Source organism: Crinia signifera, chromosome 12 (genome assembly GCF_055691185.1).
Source record: "Crinia signifera chromosome 12, ASM5569118v1, whole genome shotgun sequence".
In the NCBI taxonomy this organism is placed as follows: Eukaryota; Metazoa; Chordata; class Amphibia; order Anura; family Myobatrachidae; genus Crinia; species Crinia signifera.
Genome location: NC_139228.1, coordinates 25121452 through 25142445, shown reverse-complemented (window position 1 = coordinate 25142445; position 20994 = coordinate 25121452). Strand labels below are relative to the sequence as shown.

General features: G+C 46.6%; 1 protein-coding gene across 4 annotated transcripts in view; it reads right to left on the bottom strand.

The window, feature by feature from the left end:
* RASGRP1 (RAS guanyl releasing protein 1) overlaps positions 1 to 20994 on the bottom strand; it is a 93057-nt gene that overhangs the window by 16630 nt on the left and 55433 nt on the right. For 2 of the 4 annotated variants that reach the window (XM_083167762.1, XM_083167760.1), the window contains one exon: positions 16221 to 16402. In XM_083167762.1, the coding sequence (XP_083023888.1) occupies positions 16221 to 16402 (182 nt within the window). Of the gene's footprint in view, positions 1 to 15651; positions 15720 to 16220; positions 16403 to 20994 lie in introns of those variants that run through there. The other 2 variants (XM_083167763.1, XM_083167761.1) reach the window with 2 other exon arrangements.

Sequence of the window (20994 nt, the reverse complement as noted above, 5' to 3'; positions counted from 1 at the left end):
GGGGGTTTCCAGTTCCATCCATAACTCCAGGTAACACTCAGAGCAGCCCCCTGCTAAGAGTCTGCACTCAGAGCGGCCCGATGCGAAGAGCCTGCACTCAGAGCGGCCCGATGCGAAGAGCCTGCACTCAGAGCGGCCCGATGCGAAGAGCCTGCACTCAGAGCGGCCCGATGCGAAGTGACTGCACTCAGAGCGGCCCGATGCGAAGTGACTGCACTCAGAGCGGCCCGATGCGAAGAGCCTGCACTCAGAGCGGCCCGATGCGAAGAGCCTGCACTCAGAGCGGCCCGATGCGAAGAGCCTGCACTCAGAGCGGCCCGATGCGAAGAGCCTGCACTCAGAGCGGCCCGATGCGAAGAGACTGCACTCAGAGCGGCCCGATGCAAAGAGCCTGCACTCAGAGCACTCAACCTTGTCGACATGGAAACCATCAAAGTGTACCGCTTCCCCTCGCATGGCTCGCTGTGCTCTCTAAGCGTCGGGCACGGTGCCTCGCTGCGCTCGGCACACTATTTTATTCTCCCACCACGACCTAGTGGATGGTAGAGCATGAAATACCGCCTGTCGGCACATGTCTACTCGTAAAAAGCTCATGTCATTCTTTTGACTGTCGAACTTCCCATTGTCGACCTTTATGCTTGTGTCAACCTTCTAACCCTATTGACCTTAGCCATGTCGACCTATCTTCAGGTGTCAACCTAATCCCTGTTGACCTACAGTGGTCAACCTAAATAGGGTCGAACGAGTGACTGTATCCCCAATGTGCCTTCATAAAGACTTATAGAAACAGTGACTCCTGCAGGCTATACGATGGTACTACATAACATATGGAAGACTGGTCAAAATGAGGTGTCAACACAGATGTGTTCTCATACACGCTGTGCATGTGTGGGCGCCGGGGGGCTGTGGTGCTATAGTTAGTCCCCTCCCGTCCGCCCATCTGCCGCCCGCAGCCTTACCTGACTTCACTGGTCCCGTCCCGGCTCCCTTGCTGGCTTCATTCTTCTGCTAGTGAGACGGACCACAATAAAATGTCCGCCCCATATAGCAGACAGTTCTCTGAAACTGTCTGCTGTATGGGGGCGGACATTTTGTGTTGGTCCGTCTCACTAGCAGAAGAATGAAGCCAGCAAGGGAGCCGGGACGGGACTAGCAAGACAGGTAAGGCTGCGGGCGAGGGGTGCTGCGGGCGGGGGGTGCGGCGGGGGGCGCCCCCATTAACGGCGGGGGGGCGCCCAATTCGTAGTTACGCCACTGCCCAGATTGAAATGGCAGGTCTCACGACCCTGGTAATATCAAATGGGAGCGTTTACACCGCCTGCAAACCCGGGTTTTTTCTCCACAGTCTAATACATAATAACCTACATTAACTTGGCAACAACAACCAATCTGGACACTTTGTATCATATTTCTATCGTATAATCATCACACAAATTACAACCTTCTGATGTTGGCTGACCCAGAGTTTAAGCCCAAACTATTTAATTTGTAAACAAGTTTGTTGGAAAGAGTAGATAATGAAACCTAATTAGACACATACTGTACATGAGCAACGATACTAATCAGATTTATGTAGAACAAACCAGTTTGACCAATCCAATGGAAACGTCTATGGGCGGTATTCAATGTGAATACCTGCGAGGTGCAGCGAATCCTTTTTTGGATTCGCTGCACATTTGCCACGTTCCGGAGCCGGCGGGCTCCGGTATTCAACGAGTCAAGGGCAGCGAGCCCCTGACTGGCGAATATGAGCTCCTGCGGCGATTGCCGCAGGGAGCCTGAGGACGGTGCCAGGCAGAGAGATGGTAGTCTCTCTGCCTAGCCCAGACCTTTGTGGGGGGTTAGGTGGGCTCCCCGGGTGCTAGGCAGCACAGGCTGCCCCCCCCCCGGGGGTGCCAGCAGGGGGGCGTATATTCACTACACACGATCGTAATGATCGTGCAGTGAATATATGAATATGTAATGAGCGGCTCGGCTCCGGCGCCCCCTGCTGGCTGCTGTGTAAAAAAAAAAAAAAAAAAAATATTATTTTTAAAATTAAATATATATTCATGTGCTTACAGCACATGAATAAAAATAGCATGCCCCTCCTCAGAATAAAATTCCTGATTTTTTGACACCAAATGTAAAAAACAAAACACTTTATTTTAAAAGTTCACATTCCACTTCACCATAAAAAGATAGCGATTGCTACTCGGTGAATCATGGCGAAAAAAACCTTCAAATGTATTCGCCATGTGGTCATTGAATAGGGTGATTCACCGTTTTTGTCAGAAATTCGCCAAACAGCACAAATTCGCCATAAAAACCTGGCGAATCAGGCTCATTGAATACCGCCCTATGTGTGTGTTGCGGTATCCAGGCAACCAGTACCCAGTGAATCTGGAAGTCTCAGACCTGGGAAAGGTCATACATTTTAAACGTAACCAGATGGGGGAATTCAATTAATGGCCTATGGGGTGATTTGCTGTTCTTGGGGCATTTAAACACCGTCAATGGCAGTCCGACTCGCACCCTTCCCCCGGGCCGACTTGCTCCCGTATAGGCTAGGGAACAAGATCCCACTGCCCGAAACTGTGGTGAGTGTCGTGCGGATTCAGCAGGGTGGCAAATGTGCTACTAAACATATGCACATTTAATGCATTTATTCTATAATAAAAATATGGGTGATTTACATTCTAATCGCATGTCACATACCCTCCAACATGACCCATTCCATTAGGTACAAAATGCTTTGTTCCTGGACTTCCCTGCCAGTGGCAGTTACAGAGTTGGGACTGCAGCACAGTCCAATATTCAAAAGGGGAGCCACACCTACTGCCACCTCAAACATCACTGTCCTGGACTCACTGGCAGTTGATGTGTTCCCCCCTCTTTGAATTTTGGACTGTGCTGGAGTCCCTCCTCTGTAACTGCCACTGGTAAGGAAGTCCAGGAATAGAGCATTTTGTACCTAATGGAATGGGTCATGTTGGAGGGCATGATGTCTTAGGGATATGATGTAATATTGGTGAGTTGTAGGCTTTCTATCACCTATACAATTGCATGTATGTACACGCGTCTTTTAGACTAGATAATGGGATTTTTTTTACCATTTTTGCCCCTTTTGTCTGTTTTCATACAGAGACAGGAAATGGTGTAACTGAGCACTGGCCACTGTACCCCCAAGTGGAGCGTTGTGTCTATATAAGGCTCCTGAGGGTGTGGTACAGGGGTCCGACAGTCGTGATCCCGACAGTCATTAGGCCGACGTCGGGATCCAGACTGGCCAGACCCAGACAGCATGGTGAGCACAACTAAGCCCCTTGCGGGCTCGCTAAGCGAGCCATCTATTCTATTCTCCCTCTATGGGGGTCGTGGACCCCCACGAGGGAAAATAGCCGACGGCCGTCGGGAACCCGGCTGTCGGTGTTTTGACAGTCGGGATCCCGACGTCGGGTAAATGCCTGTCGGGATCCCGACTGTCGGGACCCCATCCGGCACCCGGGTCCTGATAGGGTAAGTCTGGACACATGTGACAGGCAGGAGCATAATGCTATTGCATTGTATAGGTTTGTAGAAGTTAAAGACAAAGGCCAATATTTACTAAGCAGACTTTTGAAAGCCACAGCGTCTTCTGTGTTTTGAGCGCTGGATTTAAAAATCTGGTTTTGTATGTATTATTGTTGCCCCTTTAAATGAAGTGGCTGAAACCAAAAGTAAGGGCCTAATACCAATGTGGTTGAAGGCGCCACATTTTGCATCTGCGCCAGCCCTTATATGCGCATGTGCATTACTGGTCTGCAGCGTTCCTGTCTAGCCCTAACTCTCCCTTCTTAGTACCGAACCCTCACCTGCTCCCAGAAGCATAAAGAGCTGAAAGGGGTGCGCGTAACACCATTAACATAACTAACCCTGTAGTGCCTAAACCCAACCTTACCCCCTATGCTGCAGCCTATCACTCCCCGGCGTTCTTGCATTCGGGATGCCAAACGTCGGGATTTCAGTATCAGCATTCTGACCAGTGTTGGGATTCTGGCACCGGTACTTCAATTACCAGCATCCCGAGTGCCAGTATGCCAAATACATCCCAATTCACACATCTATTGATAGTCAAACGGTTGCCATGTAAAAGATTAAAACGAACATAGGGGTGAATATAATAGGGTACGAGTTTGTGAACGTGCAGATTTTTGCAATTAGATTTAAACTATATTATTATTATTATTATTACTATTATTTATGACTGAACCAGTTTTTATTTTTACAAACGCTAATACCTTGAATCCAAAGGCAATTCAATTAGGAGTGATGTTCTCATCCCTGCGAGTACATGGATCTATATGCCGCAATTACAGTAGCTCCAGTCTAACTGATGTCTGTTTGCAGCCCCATCGGTAGGAGTGTGCACATAAATCAGTGAGTCTGGGGGTGAGATCGGCCCCCTTCGTCCCTAATTGAATTGACCCCATAAATCCCTACAGGGAGAAAGTTGTTTGAAAATGTAAAACAATTACCATTGTTCTTTACAAAGTTGGCGCACAAAACAAAAGCCTTCACTTCGGTGATTTAACAAATCACATCATACAATAAGTCATCTTATTCAATGGATTTGCTTAAACTAAAGCAAAGCATTGTCCCGAACTTTCTAACGGGCAAATATGTTAATGACATCTTTGAAGTTTGGTTCATGCAGTATATCATCTTCAATCCTAATTAACGTGAGCCTTGAAAGACGTCTGATTCATTGTTGTTCTAGGTCTGTTCTTTATTATCCTCCTCTCGAAAAAGCGATGCTGCAGTTAGACACAGTCATTACCAATGATATTCACATATGGAGATTTCACGTTTACATTGTTCTCAACAAGAATAAGATAAAAGAGCGGCGGATTTGGCACGTTGTCTTTTATTATGTTTTACGATATTAAAAGCGCAGTCATTTATTACCAAGGCGACGTTATAAAAAAAGGATAGTGCCAATGTGCCCCCCTCCCTGCCTGCAAAAGCACATGCCTCACATTTACTGCCTGCAGGGTTATTCTAGAGAGCGCTGGGCAGGGGGCGGGTACCTATAACCAGAAGACCCCTGGTCTCTGCACCATTAATCAGGCAGCTGACGCAGAATGATTGACATGCCAGGTATTTTATGTGGTTTGTCACGGTCGTTATCCACACTAATCTGAGCTTTTCGTAGCGTTTCTGTCCGCACCGAAGCCCCAGCGTCCATGGCTTAGTAGAAATGCAGCCAAAGCCCCCCAAAAATCCATCCTTCATATAACTGATGGGCGCTATTGCAGACATTGGGTGCAGCAGTGTATAAAGCCATTCTACAAATATGGCTGACAAGGGGGGGGGGGGGGGGGGAGTGAAGGTTGAACAATTCTTTGATATGCGGGAAAGTTACATAGCAACGCTATCCACTGCCCGTAAATCCCAGATTCATAGTTCTCTTTCCAACACTACAATGACCCCCTATGGTGTATAATAATCCACCAATTAATCTGTGACTTTCCCTTTTCCTATATAAAATAGAATGCTGAAAAGACAGGTCATTTTGGGGCAAGAGGGGGCGAGCAATTCCGTTTTCAGTTCTCTCATTTTTCTTTTTAATCTTTGTATTTGATTCGGATATGAATAAGATTTCCTAGTGACACATCGTTAGTGTCTTAGAAACATGTATGATGTAATTTTCATGCTTCTCTTATAATTAGAACAATAACTTCGCAGATTTTTCAATTAGTTTTTTATTGTACACTTTTTCAATAAAAGCATTTTAAAAAATAATCGTTCATACCGGTTCGTTGCCATGGTGCTATGCAGTGTGAACGGGTTAAACTTGGTCGAGTGACTCATTTCTTGTTCACACTATGGATGAGGCAACGCTTGGAGCAGCGCCAGCTCTAAGTGCTGCCTCCTTCCCCGCCCCCCGATGACGCGCCGCCGCTCCACTGCGCCACCCTCATGACCTCAGCAAACCGGCAATATTGCCGGTTCACTGCTGCAGTCTGAACAGACCACACATGCAGGGTCACACTAGGACTGAACCATTGATAAAAGTCCCAGTGCGACCCTGCATGTGTGGTCTGTTCAGACTGCAGCAGTGAACCAGCAATATTGGGTGGCGCAGTGGAGCGTCGGTCTGAAAGCAATACAAGGTACTTTTATAGAGGAGAAGACCCTAACCGAACACTCAAAAAGGGAAGTGGATTAATCAATGGGCCTAGATGGAATACATCCAAGGATACTTAAAGAGCTTAAAGGGGTGCAGGTAACAGAATTGCTTAACCAGTCACTAGCTACAGTATTAATTCCAGAGGACTGGAAAAGAGCAAGTGTTGTCCCACTGCATAAAAGTGGAAGCAAGGAAAAGGCAAACTAACACAGACCAGTCAGCCTTAAATCAGAAGAAGGAAAAATAATGGGAACACTATTAAAAAATAGTCCTGGATCATTTTGATATACAGCAATTTACAGTACCCAAAATAGCATTGATTTACTGGGGAAGATCATGACAAACAAATGTTACTGATTTGGTAACTCAAGGCCATAGAGGTACAGTAGCTTATTTAGACTTCAATAAGGCTTTTGTCCCTGCCTCAGATGGCAAGCTACTAAATAAACTGGAAAGCTTGGGATTGGATACGAAGATGGTTAAATGGATAAATCTTGGTTGCAGAATAGAAAATAGAAGTGTAGTAAACCGAGTGGGAAGCAGTCATCTATTAGAATGAACTTAGGTCTACAGTCATTAGGTCGACCCCACTAGGTCGACTGGCAGGAAGGTCGACCTGACTTAAGGTCGACATGGGCCAAGGTCGACATGACTTAGGTCGAATTTGCATAAAGGTCGACATGGGATTTTCACTGTTTTTTGAGCCGACAGGCGGTATTTCATGCCATACCATCCACTAGGGCGTGGAGAAGGTTATTAAAGCTGTGGCGGGCGAAGCGAGCCACCGTGCCCAAAGCATGGTGAGCGAAGCGAGCAATGCGAGGGTCCGATTCTCATTGCCAACTGTGTCGACATTCGGGTCAAAAAACAGTGAAAAGCCCATGTCGACCTTCCTCATGTCGACCTTTATGCAAATTCGACCTTAAGCCATGTCGACCTTGGCCCATGTCGACCTTAAGTCAGGTCGACCTTCCTGCCAGTTGACCTAGTGGGGTCGACCTAATGACTGTAGACCTAAGTGTGGTCTGACAGATGTACCGATTTCAACCGAGTACATTTACAGGAGAATAAGGTTACCCCTGGTATGTGTACTTGGGCCATTGTTTTTTAATATCTTTGATGGTGGAATTGCCAATGGTATGAGGATCTAGGCAGACTAGAGAAGTTGGAATGAATGTCAAAAATGTAAAATCAAGCACTTGGCTCTAAGATACCCAAAGGTCAAAATGGAGCATTAAGGGTCTAATTCAGGTTGGCTCGCAAAATCTCTCTCTAATGGATAAAACCATGCTGCACTGCAGGTCCGGCTGATGTAACATGTGCAGAGAGAGTTACATTTGGGTGGGGTATGTTTAAACTGAAATCTAAATTGCAGTGTAAGAATAAAGCAGCCAGTATTTACCCTGCACAGAACAAAAATAACTCCCCAAATGTAACTCTCTGCACATGTTACATCAGACCCACCTGCAGTGCACATGGTTTTGTCCATTAAAGAAGGAGTTTGATTTTGCAAAAAAAACTATATCGGCCCCCTAAGGGTACTATAATGCAAACTACTGAGGAGGAAAGGTGTATAGGGGTCACCATGACATATGACTTGATGTCAGGCAAGCAAGGTAACAATCCAATGAGGAAGGAAGTCAGAGGCTTGGTTATATAGAGAGAGGAATCGGTCACAAGAAACTAGAAGTAATAATGCTACTGTATAGGTCACTGGTACGGCCTCATCTAGATACTGTGCCCAGTTCTGTATAGGTCATTGGTACAGCCTCATCTAGAATACTGTGCTCAGTTCTGTATAGGTCACTGGTAGGGCCTCACCTAGAGTACTGTGTTCAGATCTGTATAGGTCACTGGTACGGCCTCATCTAGAGTGCTGTGCTCAGTTCTGTACAGGTCATTAATACGGCCTCATCTAGAATACTGTGTCCAGTTCTGTATAGGTTGTTGGTACAGCCTCACCTAGAGTACTGTGTTCAGATCTGTATAGGTCACTGGTACGGCCTCATCTAGAGTGCTGTGCTCAGTTCTGTACAGGTCATTAATACGGCCTCATCTAGAATATTGTGTCCAGTTCTGTATAGGTCATTGGTACGGCCTCATCTAAAATACTGTGTCTAGTTCTGTATAGGTTGTTGATACGGCCTCATCTAAAATACTGTGTCTAGTTCTGTATAGGTTGTTGATACGGCCTCATCTAAAATATTGTGTCCAGTTCTGTATAGGTCACTGGTACGGCCTCACCTAGAATACTGTGTCCAGTTCTGTATCGGTTGTTGGTACGGCCTCATCTAGAATACTGTGTCCAGTTCTGTATAGGTTGTTGGTACGGCCTCATCTAGAATATTGTGTCCAGTTCTGTATAGGTTGTTGGTACGGCCTCATCTAGAATACTGTGTCCAGTTCTGTATAGGTTGTTGGTACGGCCTCATCTAGAATATTGTGTCCAGTTCTGTATAGGTTGTTGGTAGGACCATATCTAGAATACCGTGTCCAGTTCTGGAAACCAAATCTCCAGAAGGATATAAGAGGCCGTACAAAGAAGGTCAACCACTAAAGGTCGATATGTTTAAAAGGTCAACACAAGCATTAAGTCGACAATGGGAAGGTCGACAGTCAAAAAGTCATCTACTACTACGTGATGGGAGAACAAAATAGTGTGCTGATTGAAGTGAGGCAACATGCCCGAAGCACGGCGATCCATGCGAGGGGAGCCGGTACACGTTGACAATGTCCATGTTGACTATGTAAAAAACTCATGTCGACCTTGCCATTGTGGGCTTAATGCGTGCGTGGACCATCCAACCATGTCAACCTATTTCATGTGTCAACCCAAAACATGTAGACCTTTAATGGTCAACCTAAATGCATGTCTCATTGTAAAGCGCAACGGAATCTGCTGCGCTACATAAGAAACAATAAATAAATGTCAACCTAATATTGGTCGACCGAATGACCCTTACCCCAAAGAAGAGCAACCAATATGGTGCATGTATTAGAACACGAGGACATGCACTGACACTGGGGGAGGGGTCAGAGGAAATCTGAGGAAAAATGACTTTACAGAAAGAGTAGTGGATAAGTGGAATAGCCTCCCATCAGAGGTGGTAGAGGCTAAAGGCAGTGTTCAATCCCCCACTGCTATTACTGACGGGGGGGGGGGGGATAACGGCCGTTGTCTATTCAATGCTGCCTTGAAGAGGCATATCGGCACAACAGGCCCAACTTTAAAAGCAGTCGGGCCCGTTTTGCTGACAACGGCCATGGATTGTCGAGATCACGGCTGTATCCCGACGATCCACGGTTCCACGGACACGCCCCCTGTTCAACATTGAATCCCGCCTGCCGAATAACAGTCAAGCCGGACCAAAATGGGCCATGGTCATGGCTGTCGGGACGTCCCAAAAGTCATGACCCAGGATTGAATACCCAACTAACACAGTAGAACAATATAAACATGCGTGGAATATCCAAAAGAAGATACTTACACTGGATACAAACTAGACGACGTGTGTACCCACTGACACCGAGGGTGACGGGACCAAGCGGAAGAGACGGAATTGGCAAGTGCTGGAGCAATGGCGGTGGCCTCCCATTGGGAAGTCAGTATCAATACACACCAACTATTTCAGCAAACTATGTTTTATTATATTTGCAGTATGCTAAGAATATGCTTCCTCCGAGAAACAGTTAACGGCTTCAAACAAACAGCAACAAAGTGCCCTGATGTAATGCCGTATTGATTGGACACAGCTGGAGCTCCTCACATCAAACGCTCCTCTGGCTGGTGCTGTGGTCCTGACATTTCAGCTCTCCGCATCTACAGAGCTCTGAACCTACAGAACTCCTGCCCTGGCCTATGCCTCTAGAGGTGCGTACATACGGTACGTTTTTTCAACCAATATTGTTCATTTTGGTCCTTCTGAATGATATTGGTCAAAACATTGTTCAGGGCATCATTAATGACCCCCTCCCTAGTCAGATGCTGCTGTGTGTATGCACTTGCCAATGCCTGTCCCCCAACCAGGTCCCCAATGCCGCCAATATCGTCAGTGGGGGGAGGGGGGATTGGCTAGTGTGTATGGGGCATTACTCTACCAAACGGGTCCACTTAAGGGCCTCCGTTTAGCAATATGCAGAAGCAGAGGAGGTCATTAATGAGGAGTTGCCATAAAAATCCTTTAATCTGGGACACCAATGATTCATACATTTTCAGTGGCTGGCTGAAGTCATGCCTACATTTCACCCTTCAGCCACAGAACCCGTGTAAATCATGCGTGTGCCGCATTAAAAGGGATATTGTGGCGATACTATAAAGAAACCAGCTTGGGCACTTGATTCCTGTTCTTTGGTTCCTGTTCCATGTTGACCTTTTGGGGTACTTATGAGTTATCTGGGCGCCCGATTTTTTGATTGTATGCCTTAAGTTAAGGCATACAATCAGATGCGATGCGATATCGCATCGCATCGCATCGCATGCGACCATCGGATGCGATGACCCGATTTTTCCATAGGAATCAATGTTAAAATGGACAGAGTCCATTTTAACATGGAATTCAATGGGAAAAAGGGGTCCTCTTCATACCCCTACTATCCAAGTGGGCATGGAGTTGGATATAAACCTGTGGCGAGCGTAGCGAGCCACCGAGCCCGAAGCGTGGCGAGCGAAGCGAGCCCCGCGAGGGGACGGTATTCTATGTCCCCTCGCGGGGCTCGCTACGCTCGCCACGCTTCGGGCTTGGTGGCTCGCTACGCTCGCCACAGGTTTATATCCAACTCCATGCCCACTTGGATAGTAGGGGTATGAAAAGGACCCCTTTTTCCCATTGAATTCCATGTTAAAATGGACTCTGTCCATTTTAACATTGATTCCTATGGAAAAATCGGGTCATCGCATCGCATCGCATCCGATGGTCGCATGCGATGCGATGCGATGTGCCCGATCCGACCCGATTTAGAAATCGGGCGCCCGGATAACTCATAAGTACCCCTTTTGGCCCTATCCACCGTTTGGGGTAGATCTACTGACTGTCATCTATCAATCGGAACCAGCTTGCATCCAGGCATTGCAGACTGATTGGGTCCCGGTTGCAGCTCAACATTTCCAGATCCCTCTGTGATGAAAACGAGGGATTAGGGCCACAAGGCCACGGGTGTGGATACAAGTAGGGACGCCACTGGTGAAGTCTGCATAGCGGCAGACCAGTAAGATGACTTGCGATAATCAATGTGGGAGATAATGAGTGGGTTCAGGGAAGGGATTTATCTGGCTGAGGAAGAAGATACCAATTTCCTGTAAAATCTTCCGGATCTTGTTCTTCAAGTAGAAACGTAACATCCTTTGTGTAGATTGTAGTAGGGGGGTTGAGAAGAGATTTAACAGAGATTAGAGACTGGAAATGTTTGTTTGGCAGTGTTGGAGGCTCACGATTTTTGGGGTCAACTCCTGCAACCTTTGAAGAGTAGGTGGCTCTCCTGGTTGAAAGTTACTTACCAGTTATTGCAAGAGCTGTATGAAGAGGCAGAGCTATATGACCTCTCAATACAGACCTGCAAATCGTGTGTTTTTCTCTATGTTGCGGGTGGAGCCTAACGACGAGACCATTTGGTCCCACACCCTGATGTTCCCTGTTGTGTCTATTACCAGTAATTTTCTTGCTCCAAGGTGTATCGGGAAAGGGGGTCCCTAGCTAGGACACTGGTTGAAGCTGTGTTTAAAAATCCAGGTTGGACCCCAGATCAAGAAACAGGCGACATCTGATCAAAAAATTGCATTTGCCCAGATAGTTACAATTCCATATTTTGCAAAGCACAAATTGCTTTGAGCGGAAGTCTTCAGAGTATATGGGAAAACATTCTCATGATAAGGGCATAAAGTGGTCATGCAGAGGTGGGGGAACTCATTTCCCTATGCCACCTAATTACACCCCCATCCCTCCATTAGGCAAAGACAGGGCCAGTGGTAGGGTATTTGGCATCCCCCTGCAAACTACAATGCTTTTCTGTGAGAATTACTGTGCAGGGCCAATGTGGAGGTTAAAATGTTCCACCTCACCATCAGAGGTGGTGGCACTCCGTTTCACTCCGTTCCTCATCACTTTAACCCCTGCTCATGATGACATTATCTCAGATATTGGCCCTTATTCTGGTTCAGTCGCAGAGGCAAATTCCTTCTCAAATGGACAAAACCATGTGCACTGCAGGTGGGGTAGATGTTACTTGTGCAGAGAGAGTTACATTTGGGAGGGGTTTTACTTCAAATTGAGATTTATATTGCAGTGTGAAAATAAAGCAGTCAGTATTTTCCCTGCACAGAAACAAAATAACTCCCCCAAATCTAATTCTCCCTGCACATGTTACATCTGCCCCCCTGCAGTGCACGTGGTTTTGTCCATTTGAGAAGGAATTTGCCTTTGTGAGTGAACCAGAATAAGGGCCATTGTCCGTTCTGATGACATCTGTACTAGACGTCTTAAATATTTGTGAATGTTACCTAAATCCGCTGTCTACTTCTATTTTAAGAAAAGCGGATCTTTCATTGAAGATGTATTTTCCCATCAGCCCCTGATACGTGCGACACTTCCAGTCTCTCTCACGTGTCCTTTCATACAGGTCTGCAATCAGTGTCTCGGAGGATATGCCCTAATCTGCACTTATCACCCAGTGGAATTACTTGCCCTCAGCAGACAACATGACTACCTCACTGGTAATCACACAAAGCAGACCCCATGCGGTTATCACCTTACTCTAGCACCAGATATCCGGACATGTGTAAAACAAACCCAGCCTGCTGCTTCACATTGTGTCACTTCCCTCACTGGATGTTTTCATCCTAAACTGTCATTTCTCTTTGTTTAATCAATATCCCCGGCCAAATGTTTGCAGAAGTGCCAACAATTTCCATCAGGAGCCTCCAGGGGGGGGGGGGGGGCTGCAGCATGGTTCAAAATTCAAATAGGGGAGCCACACCCACTACTACAAACTGCCAATCCAATCTGACTCACTGGCAGGGGGTGTCGCTCTCCTATTTGAATTTTGAACTGTGCTGCAGCTCCCACCCCTGGAGCCGCCACTGCACAGCCCTGATGTGCTCGGAACGCACTAGGCATATTTTCAGTATAGGACGACAGTGTCTAGACAGTCAATAGGTTGACACGCACAAGGCCGCCATTGTCAATGGTCGAAACATGAAAAGGTCAATATGAGATTCTAAGATTTTTTGGGACTTTTTCATACTTTAACCACCGCAGCGGGCTGTCCCGTAAAATTTCCGGGCATACCACTATGTAGGTGCGCGCCAGTGGTGTCTCCACCACTGGCGCACTACCTTAGGGGTCCCCTCCTCAGTCACTCCCCCACCCCTCTTGTCCCCCCCCCCGGTCCCTCTGCTCCGGCGATCGTACGCCGGAGCTTCCCCGCCGCCAGCCACCAATCATCTGACCTGTAGTGACGTAGGCGGCAGGCTCGGGATGTTCAGGGCGGCTCGCGGGGACTCGGGAGAGTTCAGTCACCTGAGTCCTTCCAAGCCGCTGCGAACATCCCCCAGCCTGCCGACGCCGACGTCACTGCTGAAAGTGTCAGGCGGCCGGCAAACTCAGCGGGGACAGCGGCGGCAGGGAAGCTCCAGGTTACTAACGCGAAGCAGAGGTGAGGGAGGGGAGGCTTACAACTTCATGTGGTGGGTTTCTTGGGGCAGGACAAACCTGCCCTGGTAGGTTTGTCCTGCCCCAGCAAAACCCACCACTCAAGGGGTTAACATCCACAAGTTAATGTGTCGACACAGACATAAAACCTTTTGCATGCCGACCTTTTGCGTGTAAACTTTTTGCAATTTGATGTCAACCTTTTGATGTCAAATCACTGACTGTCTATCTGTCTGACACTGTAGAACTCATAATCCGGAACCAAATTTTCATGGAGTCGTGTTAACTCCAGGATCACAGCAGGACAGGGTGGAGGGGGTAAAGAGGGCAGCTTGAGCTTGTCACTAATGTGGGTGGGCCCAGGCTGTCAACATCACTAATGTAGACGGGCCCAGGCCACCATCGTCATTGTTGGGTGTGTGTCTGCCACCTACGGAGGGGCTGGACTTACCCCCCAAGCTTCCTGGTCAACTTGAATAGATCCCGGCTGTTTTAGCTGGGCGCCAATAAACGGCCAAGCAAGTTTTGCCCTTTAAAAAACGAGCAGTGGGCGGCGCCATGCTAGAACAGCCTACAGTCATAGGTGTGCGCAGCACATTTTATTAGGGGGTGCACCATCAAAGGGGTGTGTCTAGAACCACCTATTGGTGTATCTAACACCGCCCATTGGGTATGTCTTACACACCATAATCTCCTACCTATTTCCGTGTTAATCTTCTAATTACTCTGTGTAACAGTACATGCAAATAAAGTCACAAACATATATGGATGAGCAGGTATGTAGTGATATGATAATGGTCTAGTACAAGTAACAATGCAAGATACACATAATTGATTCATTCTTTTAATGAAATACAGTTCTAAAAAGAAAAAGTCTTTTGTAAAAGGTATTGCTGGTATTACTAGCAGCAGGGAGGTGTTCATAAGGGTGTGCAAAGCATTAGGGGGTGCCTGTGCACCCCTAACACTCAATGTGCGCACACCTATGCCTACAGTGAACACTAATGGAGTATCCACCAAGTAGAGCTACAAATTCCCTGAACTAGATTACAACGGGTCAGAGAAATGCACTGAATTGACCTAAATATCACTATAATTTGTGCGTGTAAGTGCCACCGCTTGTACTACCCTACAGAAAGGAAGTAATAATGATGACTAAAAAGAAGCAGGTCTGCGGCTAGGAGAAATGACATCTAGAGACTATAAACCTCTAGTTCAGTGATTTTCAACCTTTTTACCTTGCGGCACAACAAATACATTTTTAAAATTGCCAAGGCACACCATGAGATCCCCACAGGGCAAAACACATTGGCCCACACAGGAAAAAAAACAAACCTTTTGGCCCCCATATAAAAAACAATCACACTAGTCCCCACAGGTAACAAAAATAAAATACATGAAAATAAGAGACCAGTAAATAACAGTTGAACTGGTGGTGGCTGTGAACTGGTTTGGGCATCTATAGATCTGGGGGCACACTTGAGAACAGCTCAAGGCACACTAGTGTGCCACGGCACAGTGGTTGAAAATCACTGCTCTAGTTCCTTCTAACCTTGGACAAGTCATTTCATCGTAGAGATGTTCTAAGCTAAACTGGACAATTCTGTGCAAGCTCACAATTCCAAATCATTTACTTCTGTCCCCCTGCAGAAACATTTGCCTAATTTTGCACGGGACCCTTGGGATTGCATGACTGTTGTTTGGTGCCAACATACCATAAAGACAGATATATTTGCCAGTAACAAGAAAACCCTGCTGCAGAACATACAGAAACCTAAGTTCCTGGGTGTGCTTAGACTGAAATCTAAATTGTAAAATAACATCTGCCGGCTACATGCAAAAGCAGACAGTATTTACCCTGCAGAGAAAAAATATAAATGCATCTGCAGACACCGAATTATTTGCTTGACAGAATCTGTCCCCATCTGCAATAAAAACCACAGAGATATTGCTATAGCCTAATTAATACATTAAAAAACAATACAAGCTACCCTTGAGCGTGCATTTACTACTGGTTGCTTATTCCTCCAGTTTTACATTGTATTCAGAGTACACGTATTTATAGCACTAAACTTCTCAGGATACAGGAAGAGAAAACAAAGGAACAGGAGCAGGACAAACACAGTCTTATTATCCCGGTGGATTAAACACCAACAATACATCTGTGACATGGCAGGCGGTTCAGACACTCAACGGGGGAATACCAGTCCTGTATAAGGGAATACGTCTGTTCACACAAACAAGGGAAAATAAATCCATTGCTATGACTGGCGTCATAGGCTGAAGCTACAGTATCTCTTCCGCCTTACCATGCTGCCAGCATTAAGAACCCTTAATGTACAGGGAAAAGAGTTTTCCCAAGGGAAATAAAATCGTTTAATTCTACGGATAAACTGGAGCCCAGGGGGAAAGTTCTGGTAACTCACCGAAAGTTTGAATGCACATCTGTATGAGTTCGTCCAACGTGGCTCCTTTGATGAGCTGTCCCAGAGGCATCATCATCCGTATGGGAGTAACCTGGGGGAGTTTGGGGTGTGAGGTGCAGTGGATGATTTGCTTTAACTCCAAGGCGAGTCTGGGGAGAGTGGTACAGCCATGAGCAGGTCTGCTGGGGAGGAAAGGAAGAGCAGGGTGAGATCACAGTGACAGAGGCAGGCATATTATTGGGCACAGCATAGAGATGACGGGATGTACACAGTGCAGGAATAGAGATGTTGCAGCACCTCCCTCTTCCTATCCTTGCTCCTCCTCCCAGGGCAAACACAACGCAGCACTGGCACTCATAGGAGAACAACTATAGGAATAACAGATTCCATAGAGTTGTAACCAGTTCTCTACTGTTCCACATGCGATTGCATAGTTGCCATGTGGTATGGGTCATACGGCCGACTGTATGAAGATCGACGCGGCGTATGACGACACCTGAAATATGCTGACGTGGCTAAGTTCAACATGGTTGGAAGGTCAACAATCAAAAAGTTGACATGAGGGTTTTTAAAAAAAAAAAAAAAATTGACCCGAATTTCACCGTAATGTGTCATGGCCACCGTATCAATGTACCGCGTCCCTCGCTGCACTATTTTATTCTCCCACAATGCTCTAGTGCAGTGATGGCTAACCTTGGCACTCCAAATGTTGTTGAACTACACATCCCAGCATGCCCTGCTACAGTTTTGCTATTTGGCCATGCTAAAACTGATGCAGGGCATGCTGGGATGTGTAGTTCAACAACAGCTGGAGTGCCAAGGTTAGCCATCCCTGCCCTAGTGGATGGTAGGGTATGAAATACCGCCTGTCGGCACATGTCGGCTCAAAAAAAAAATCATGAAAAACTCATGCCAACTTTTTGACTGTCGACCTAATAATTGTCGACCTTAGTCATGTCGACCTATTCCATGTGTCTATCTAAGGTCCATGTTGACCTTCATAGTGTCAATTAGCGACTGTATTTCCCTGCCATGTTACTCGTTAGGAAACCTGATTCTCCAAAAGAAGAGGTGCACAGATTTCTGACACTGCCCCCCCCCCCCCTTTTTCCCAGCTGTGAATCGCCAAACATCCCAAATGACATGAACACTCAGTGCCATGTAATCGGTACATTTCTCAGGAAGACAGTTTATCCACACTGCAATACAGTCCGAGGAAATAGCACGTGGACTTCATGTCAAACATCGGTCTGCCGTTTATCAGCGCCATCCCTAGTATCATCAGGGACATGCCTGGAACCTTCTGATAATCAAAGTCTTTGTTCCTGTTACAATACTGTCCTTATTGCATTCCGGGCTTTACGGATGTCACCTGTGTGACACTGGGAACAGACGCTGAAGCGTGTCATTTACTAGCAGCAGGAAATTCCAGACATCCTCCTATAAAACGCCACTAATTACAGTCCCCAATAATACATGCCATTTACACATTACAGTTTAATTATAGTTTGTTTAAAGCACAAGGGGAAATAAATGTGATGTTAGTACATTTTCCCATCTATCGATCTGTCTGTGGGCCAGAGATGATCGCAAAAGCAAAATCTTTCTCAAATGGGCAAAACCATGCTGCACTGCAGGTGGGGCAGATGTAACATGTGCAGAGAGAGTTAGATTTGGGTGGGGTGTGTTCAAACTGAAATCTAAACTGCAGTGTAGAGGCCCCCATACACTATGCGATTTTGGTCCGATTTCATCCGATTTCGGCACTTTGTGCCGATAATCGGATGAAATCGGCCCAAAATCGTATGTGTGTGATATCTGATCCAATCCGATGCGCGGTCCCATGCGCATCGGACCGGATCAGGGAGGTCGGACGGTCAGCACATACGATCACGTCCGACCTCCCTGTATGCATATGCCTGCCACCTGACAGGCATATGCATGCAGACACTGGGCGGGCAGCGGCGGCGGCCAGCGGTGGTGGGGGCGGGCGGCGGGTGTGGTGAGCGCTGCTGACCTGGCCGGGCAGTGTACTTACTTACACATAGCAGCAGCGGGGACGGGCAGCGTAGTGGCGGCTATTATATTTTTAAAATACTTGTCAAATGACCGGCCGCTCTCTGATTGGCTGAGAGCTCTCCGGCCAATCAGAGAGCGGCCGGTCATTTGACAAGTATTTTAAAAATCTAATAGCCGCCACTACGCTGCCCGTCCCCGCTGCTGCTATGTGTACACTGCCCGGCCAGGTCAGCAGCGATCACCGCACCCGCCGCCCGCCCCCACCACCGCTGGCCGCCCACCACCGCTGGCCGCCCGCCCCCACCACCGCTGGCCGCCCGCCCCCACCACCGCAGCCGCCGCTGCCCGCCCCCGCCGCCGCTGCCCGCCCCCACTACTGCCGCTGCCCGCCCCCACTACTCCTCACCGCCCTGCAGCTCCCCGGGTTTTTTTTAACATGGGATAAATCGGATGCGATTTATCCCATGTAAAAAATGGCACATCAAGTGCCAAATTGTATGTGAGCCTCCCGGGGAGCTGCCAGGCGGCTCGCAGGTAAATTGGGTCCGACTTGTCCCTAGGACAAGTCGGCCTAATGTATGGGGGCCTTAAGAATAAAGCAGCTAGAATTTACCCTGCACAGAAACAAAATAATTTGCCCAAATCTCAATGCCTGTACACACTGGGTGATAAAATGAGCAATATTGCACATTTTGACCCTTCTGAAGGATAGGGCTCATTATATCGCCCAGTGTGTATGCTACACCCGACGGCGATGCGCGCTTCTGCGGGTCATTAACGTACTTGAGGACTAAACACTCGACCGCAACCTAACCCTAAGCTTCCCCCTAGGAATCCCAACGGCAGATTTGTCAGCCAGATTTCTGACCGCCAGTAACATATCTGTTAAGGTTCATGGAGTACTGGAATGCGGGTATAGCATCACTGGTATATTTTGGAGAACTGATATAGGCTATGACAGAATCAAGGTTAGACTTGTTTGCGTTAATTCTGATTTTCTTTATTTTTTTATTAGGTAAACATTAAGTATTATTAATAAAAATACACCCTGCCATTCTGGTGGATAGTATACAGTACATAACCTATATTAATTGCTTGTATACAATTAAGAAAAGTGTTGGAATTAAACAATAACAGGCACCAATGCAGAAGTTATAAATCTTTCCAAAAAAACAAAATCAATAGTAGTTGGAGAAGGGAAATAGACCGGTAATACTGCTTTCACATTGCAGACATGGGTAATGACACGGTATTCTTAAATGAGACTTTAAAACAGGTCTGAGCATTGAGACCTTTCACATTGCAGGTGAAAACCGTTTTAAAAATCATTTAATACCATTCAAAATTCAACCCGTTTAACCCCCAAGGGACACGTTTCAAGCCATTGAAATAGAGCCATTCACACTGCCTAAAAAACGGCTTTAAAACGTGTAGGACTCTGCTTTTTAACCGTGTTGAAATACCGGTTATCTTTAACCGGTAAATCAACTTTGGCACTTTCACATTGCAGCCTTAAACGTTTTAAAATGGGGAAAAAAACGGCAATATACCGTTTTAAAAGTGCAATGTGAAAGGGGTATTATATGAGTGCAAAAACAAAACTAATTTTGTGACTGCACGGATACTGATCTTGTTAATAAATGGGTAACCTCTACCGAGACCAAATAATCCATGCACAGGAAATAATTCTAGTTAAACATACACAATACGGTGAGCATTCTACAGCACAATATACCCAATAAAGAGTGTTCTAGTGAAAAATATACAATACAGATATCATCTTAGCGATCAGCATACAATACAGTGACTTTCATCAATACAGCGCTTTCTATTGACCAATATACAATAAAGAAAGCCTCCCAGTGACCACTATGCATTGCAGATCTAAAATCTATTTTGCATTAAATTTAGTAATCTCACCATTAGCGTGGAACCTATTACACCCATCCCGAATCTCTGAGGGCTTTGTTATGCAGACCTCAATATCTCTGGAGGCGATACGATGCAGATCCCCAAAAAAAACGGTGGTGGCTATGCAATAAAAACTCTCAAATAGCTGTCAGCTGTGCTATTCACCAAACAAGAGGGCTCGGAGCCCTCTAGTGGTTAGGACTTTTTCAAGGCATCGGAGTAAATTTAGCAGTAGGGCAGTATACCATGGCTGCAGTGAATATGGTGGTGGATGGAGAGAATGGCCCCTGGGTGACCGGTTCTCTTTCATGTCAATGACCAGTGGAAGTGCACCACTTGCCCTGCCAAAAGTCTTGGTCCATAATGGTAGCACGTTAAAGGGTAGAACTACAGAGAGTATAACTGTCTATGGGCCTGGAAGGTCGGGGGTGGCTGACAATGGGGGGTAGATCACCCTCCTGAAGACACAAAAGAAAAGAGCTGAGGCATGATATGAGCAGGTATTCACTGCAACATGGATACATAGAACATAGGAGACCCTTTTTTAAGAGCAATTTAAGAGATAAGGTTCCAAGTAATTCCTCCTATCCTCCATTATGGAATTCACCCAAATCTCCAGGACTAGGGGGAAATGTATCCAACTGACACCTGTAACTAGAGAACCATCCTCGGAGAAGGTAGTGAGTTATTCTGGCAATTAGTAAACCACTGGAGTATGTTTAAATAGGGTGCTAACAGCAGTCATTGGTGGAAAGAGTCATGTGAGTGAGATCCTGGTCCCAATTGGCCTACAGTGTTCAACTGACCAGAATCCAATATGGCTGTGCTCATGCGGCCAGTCTGT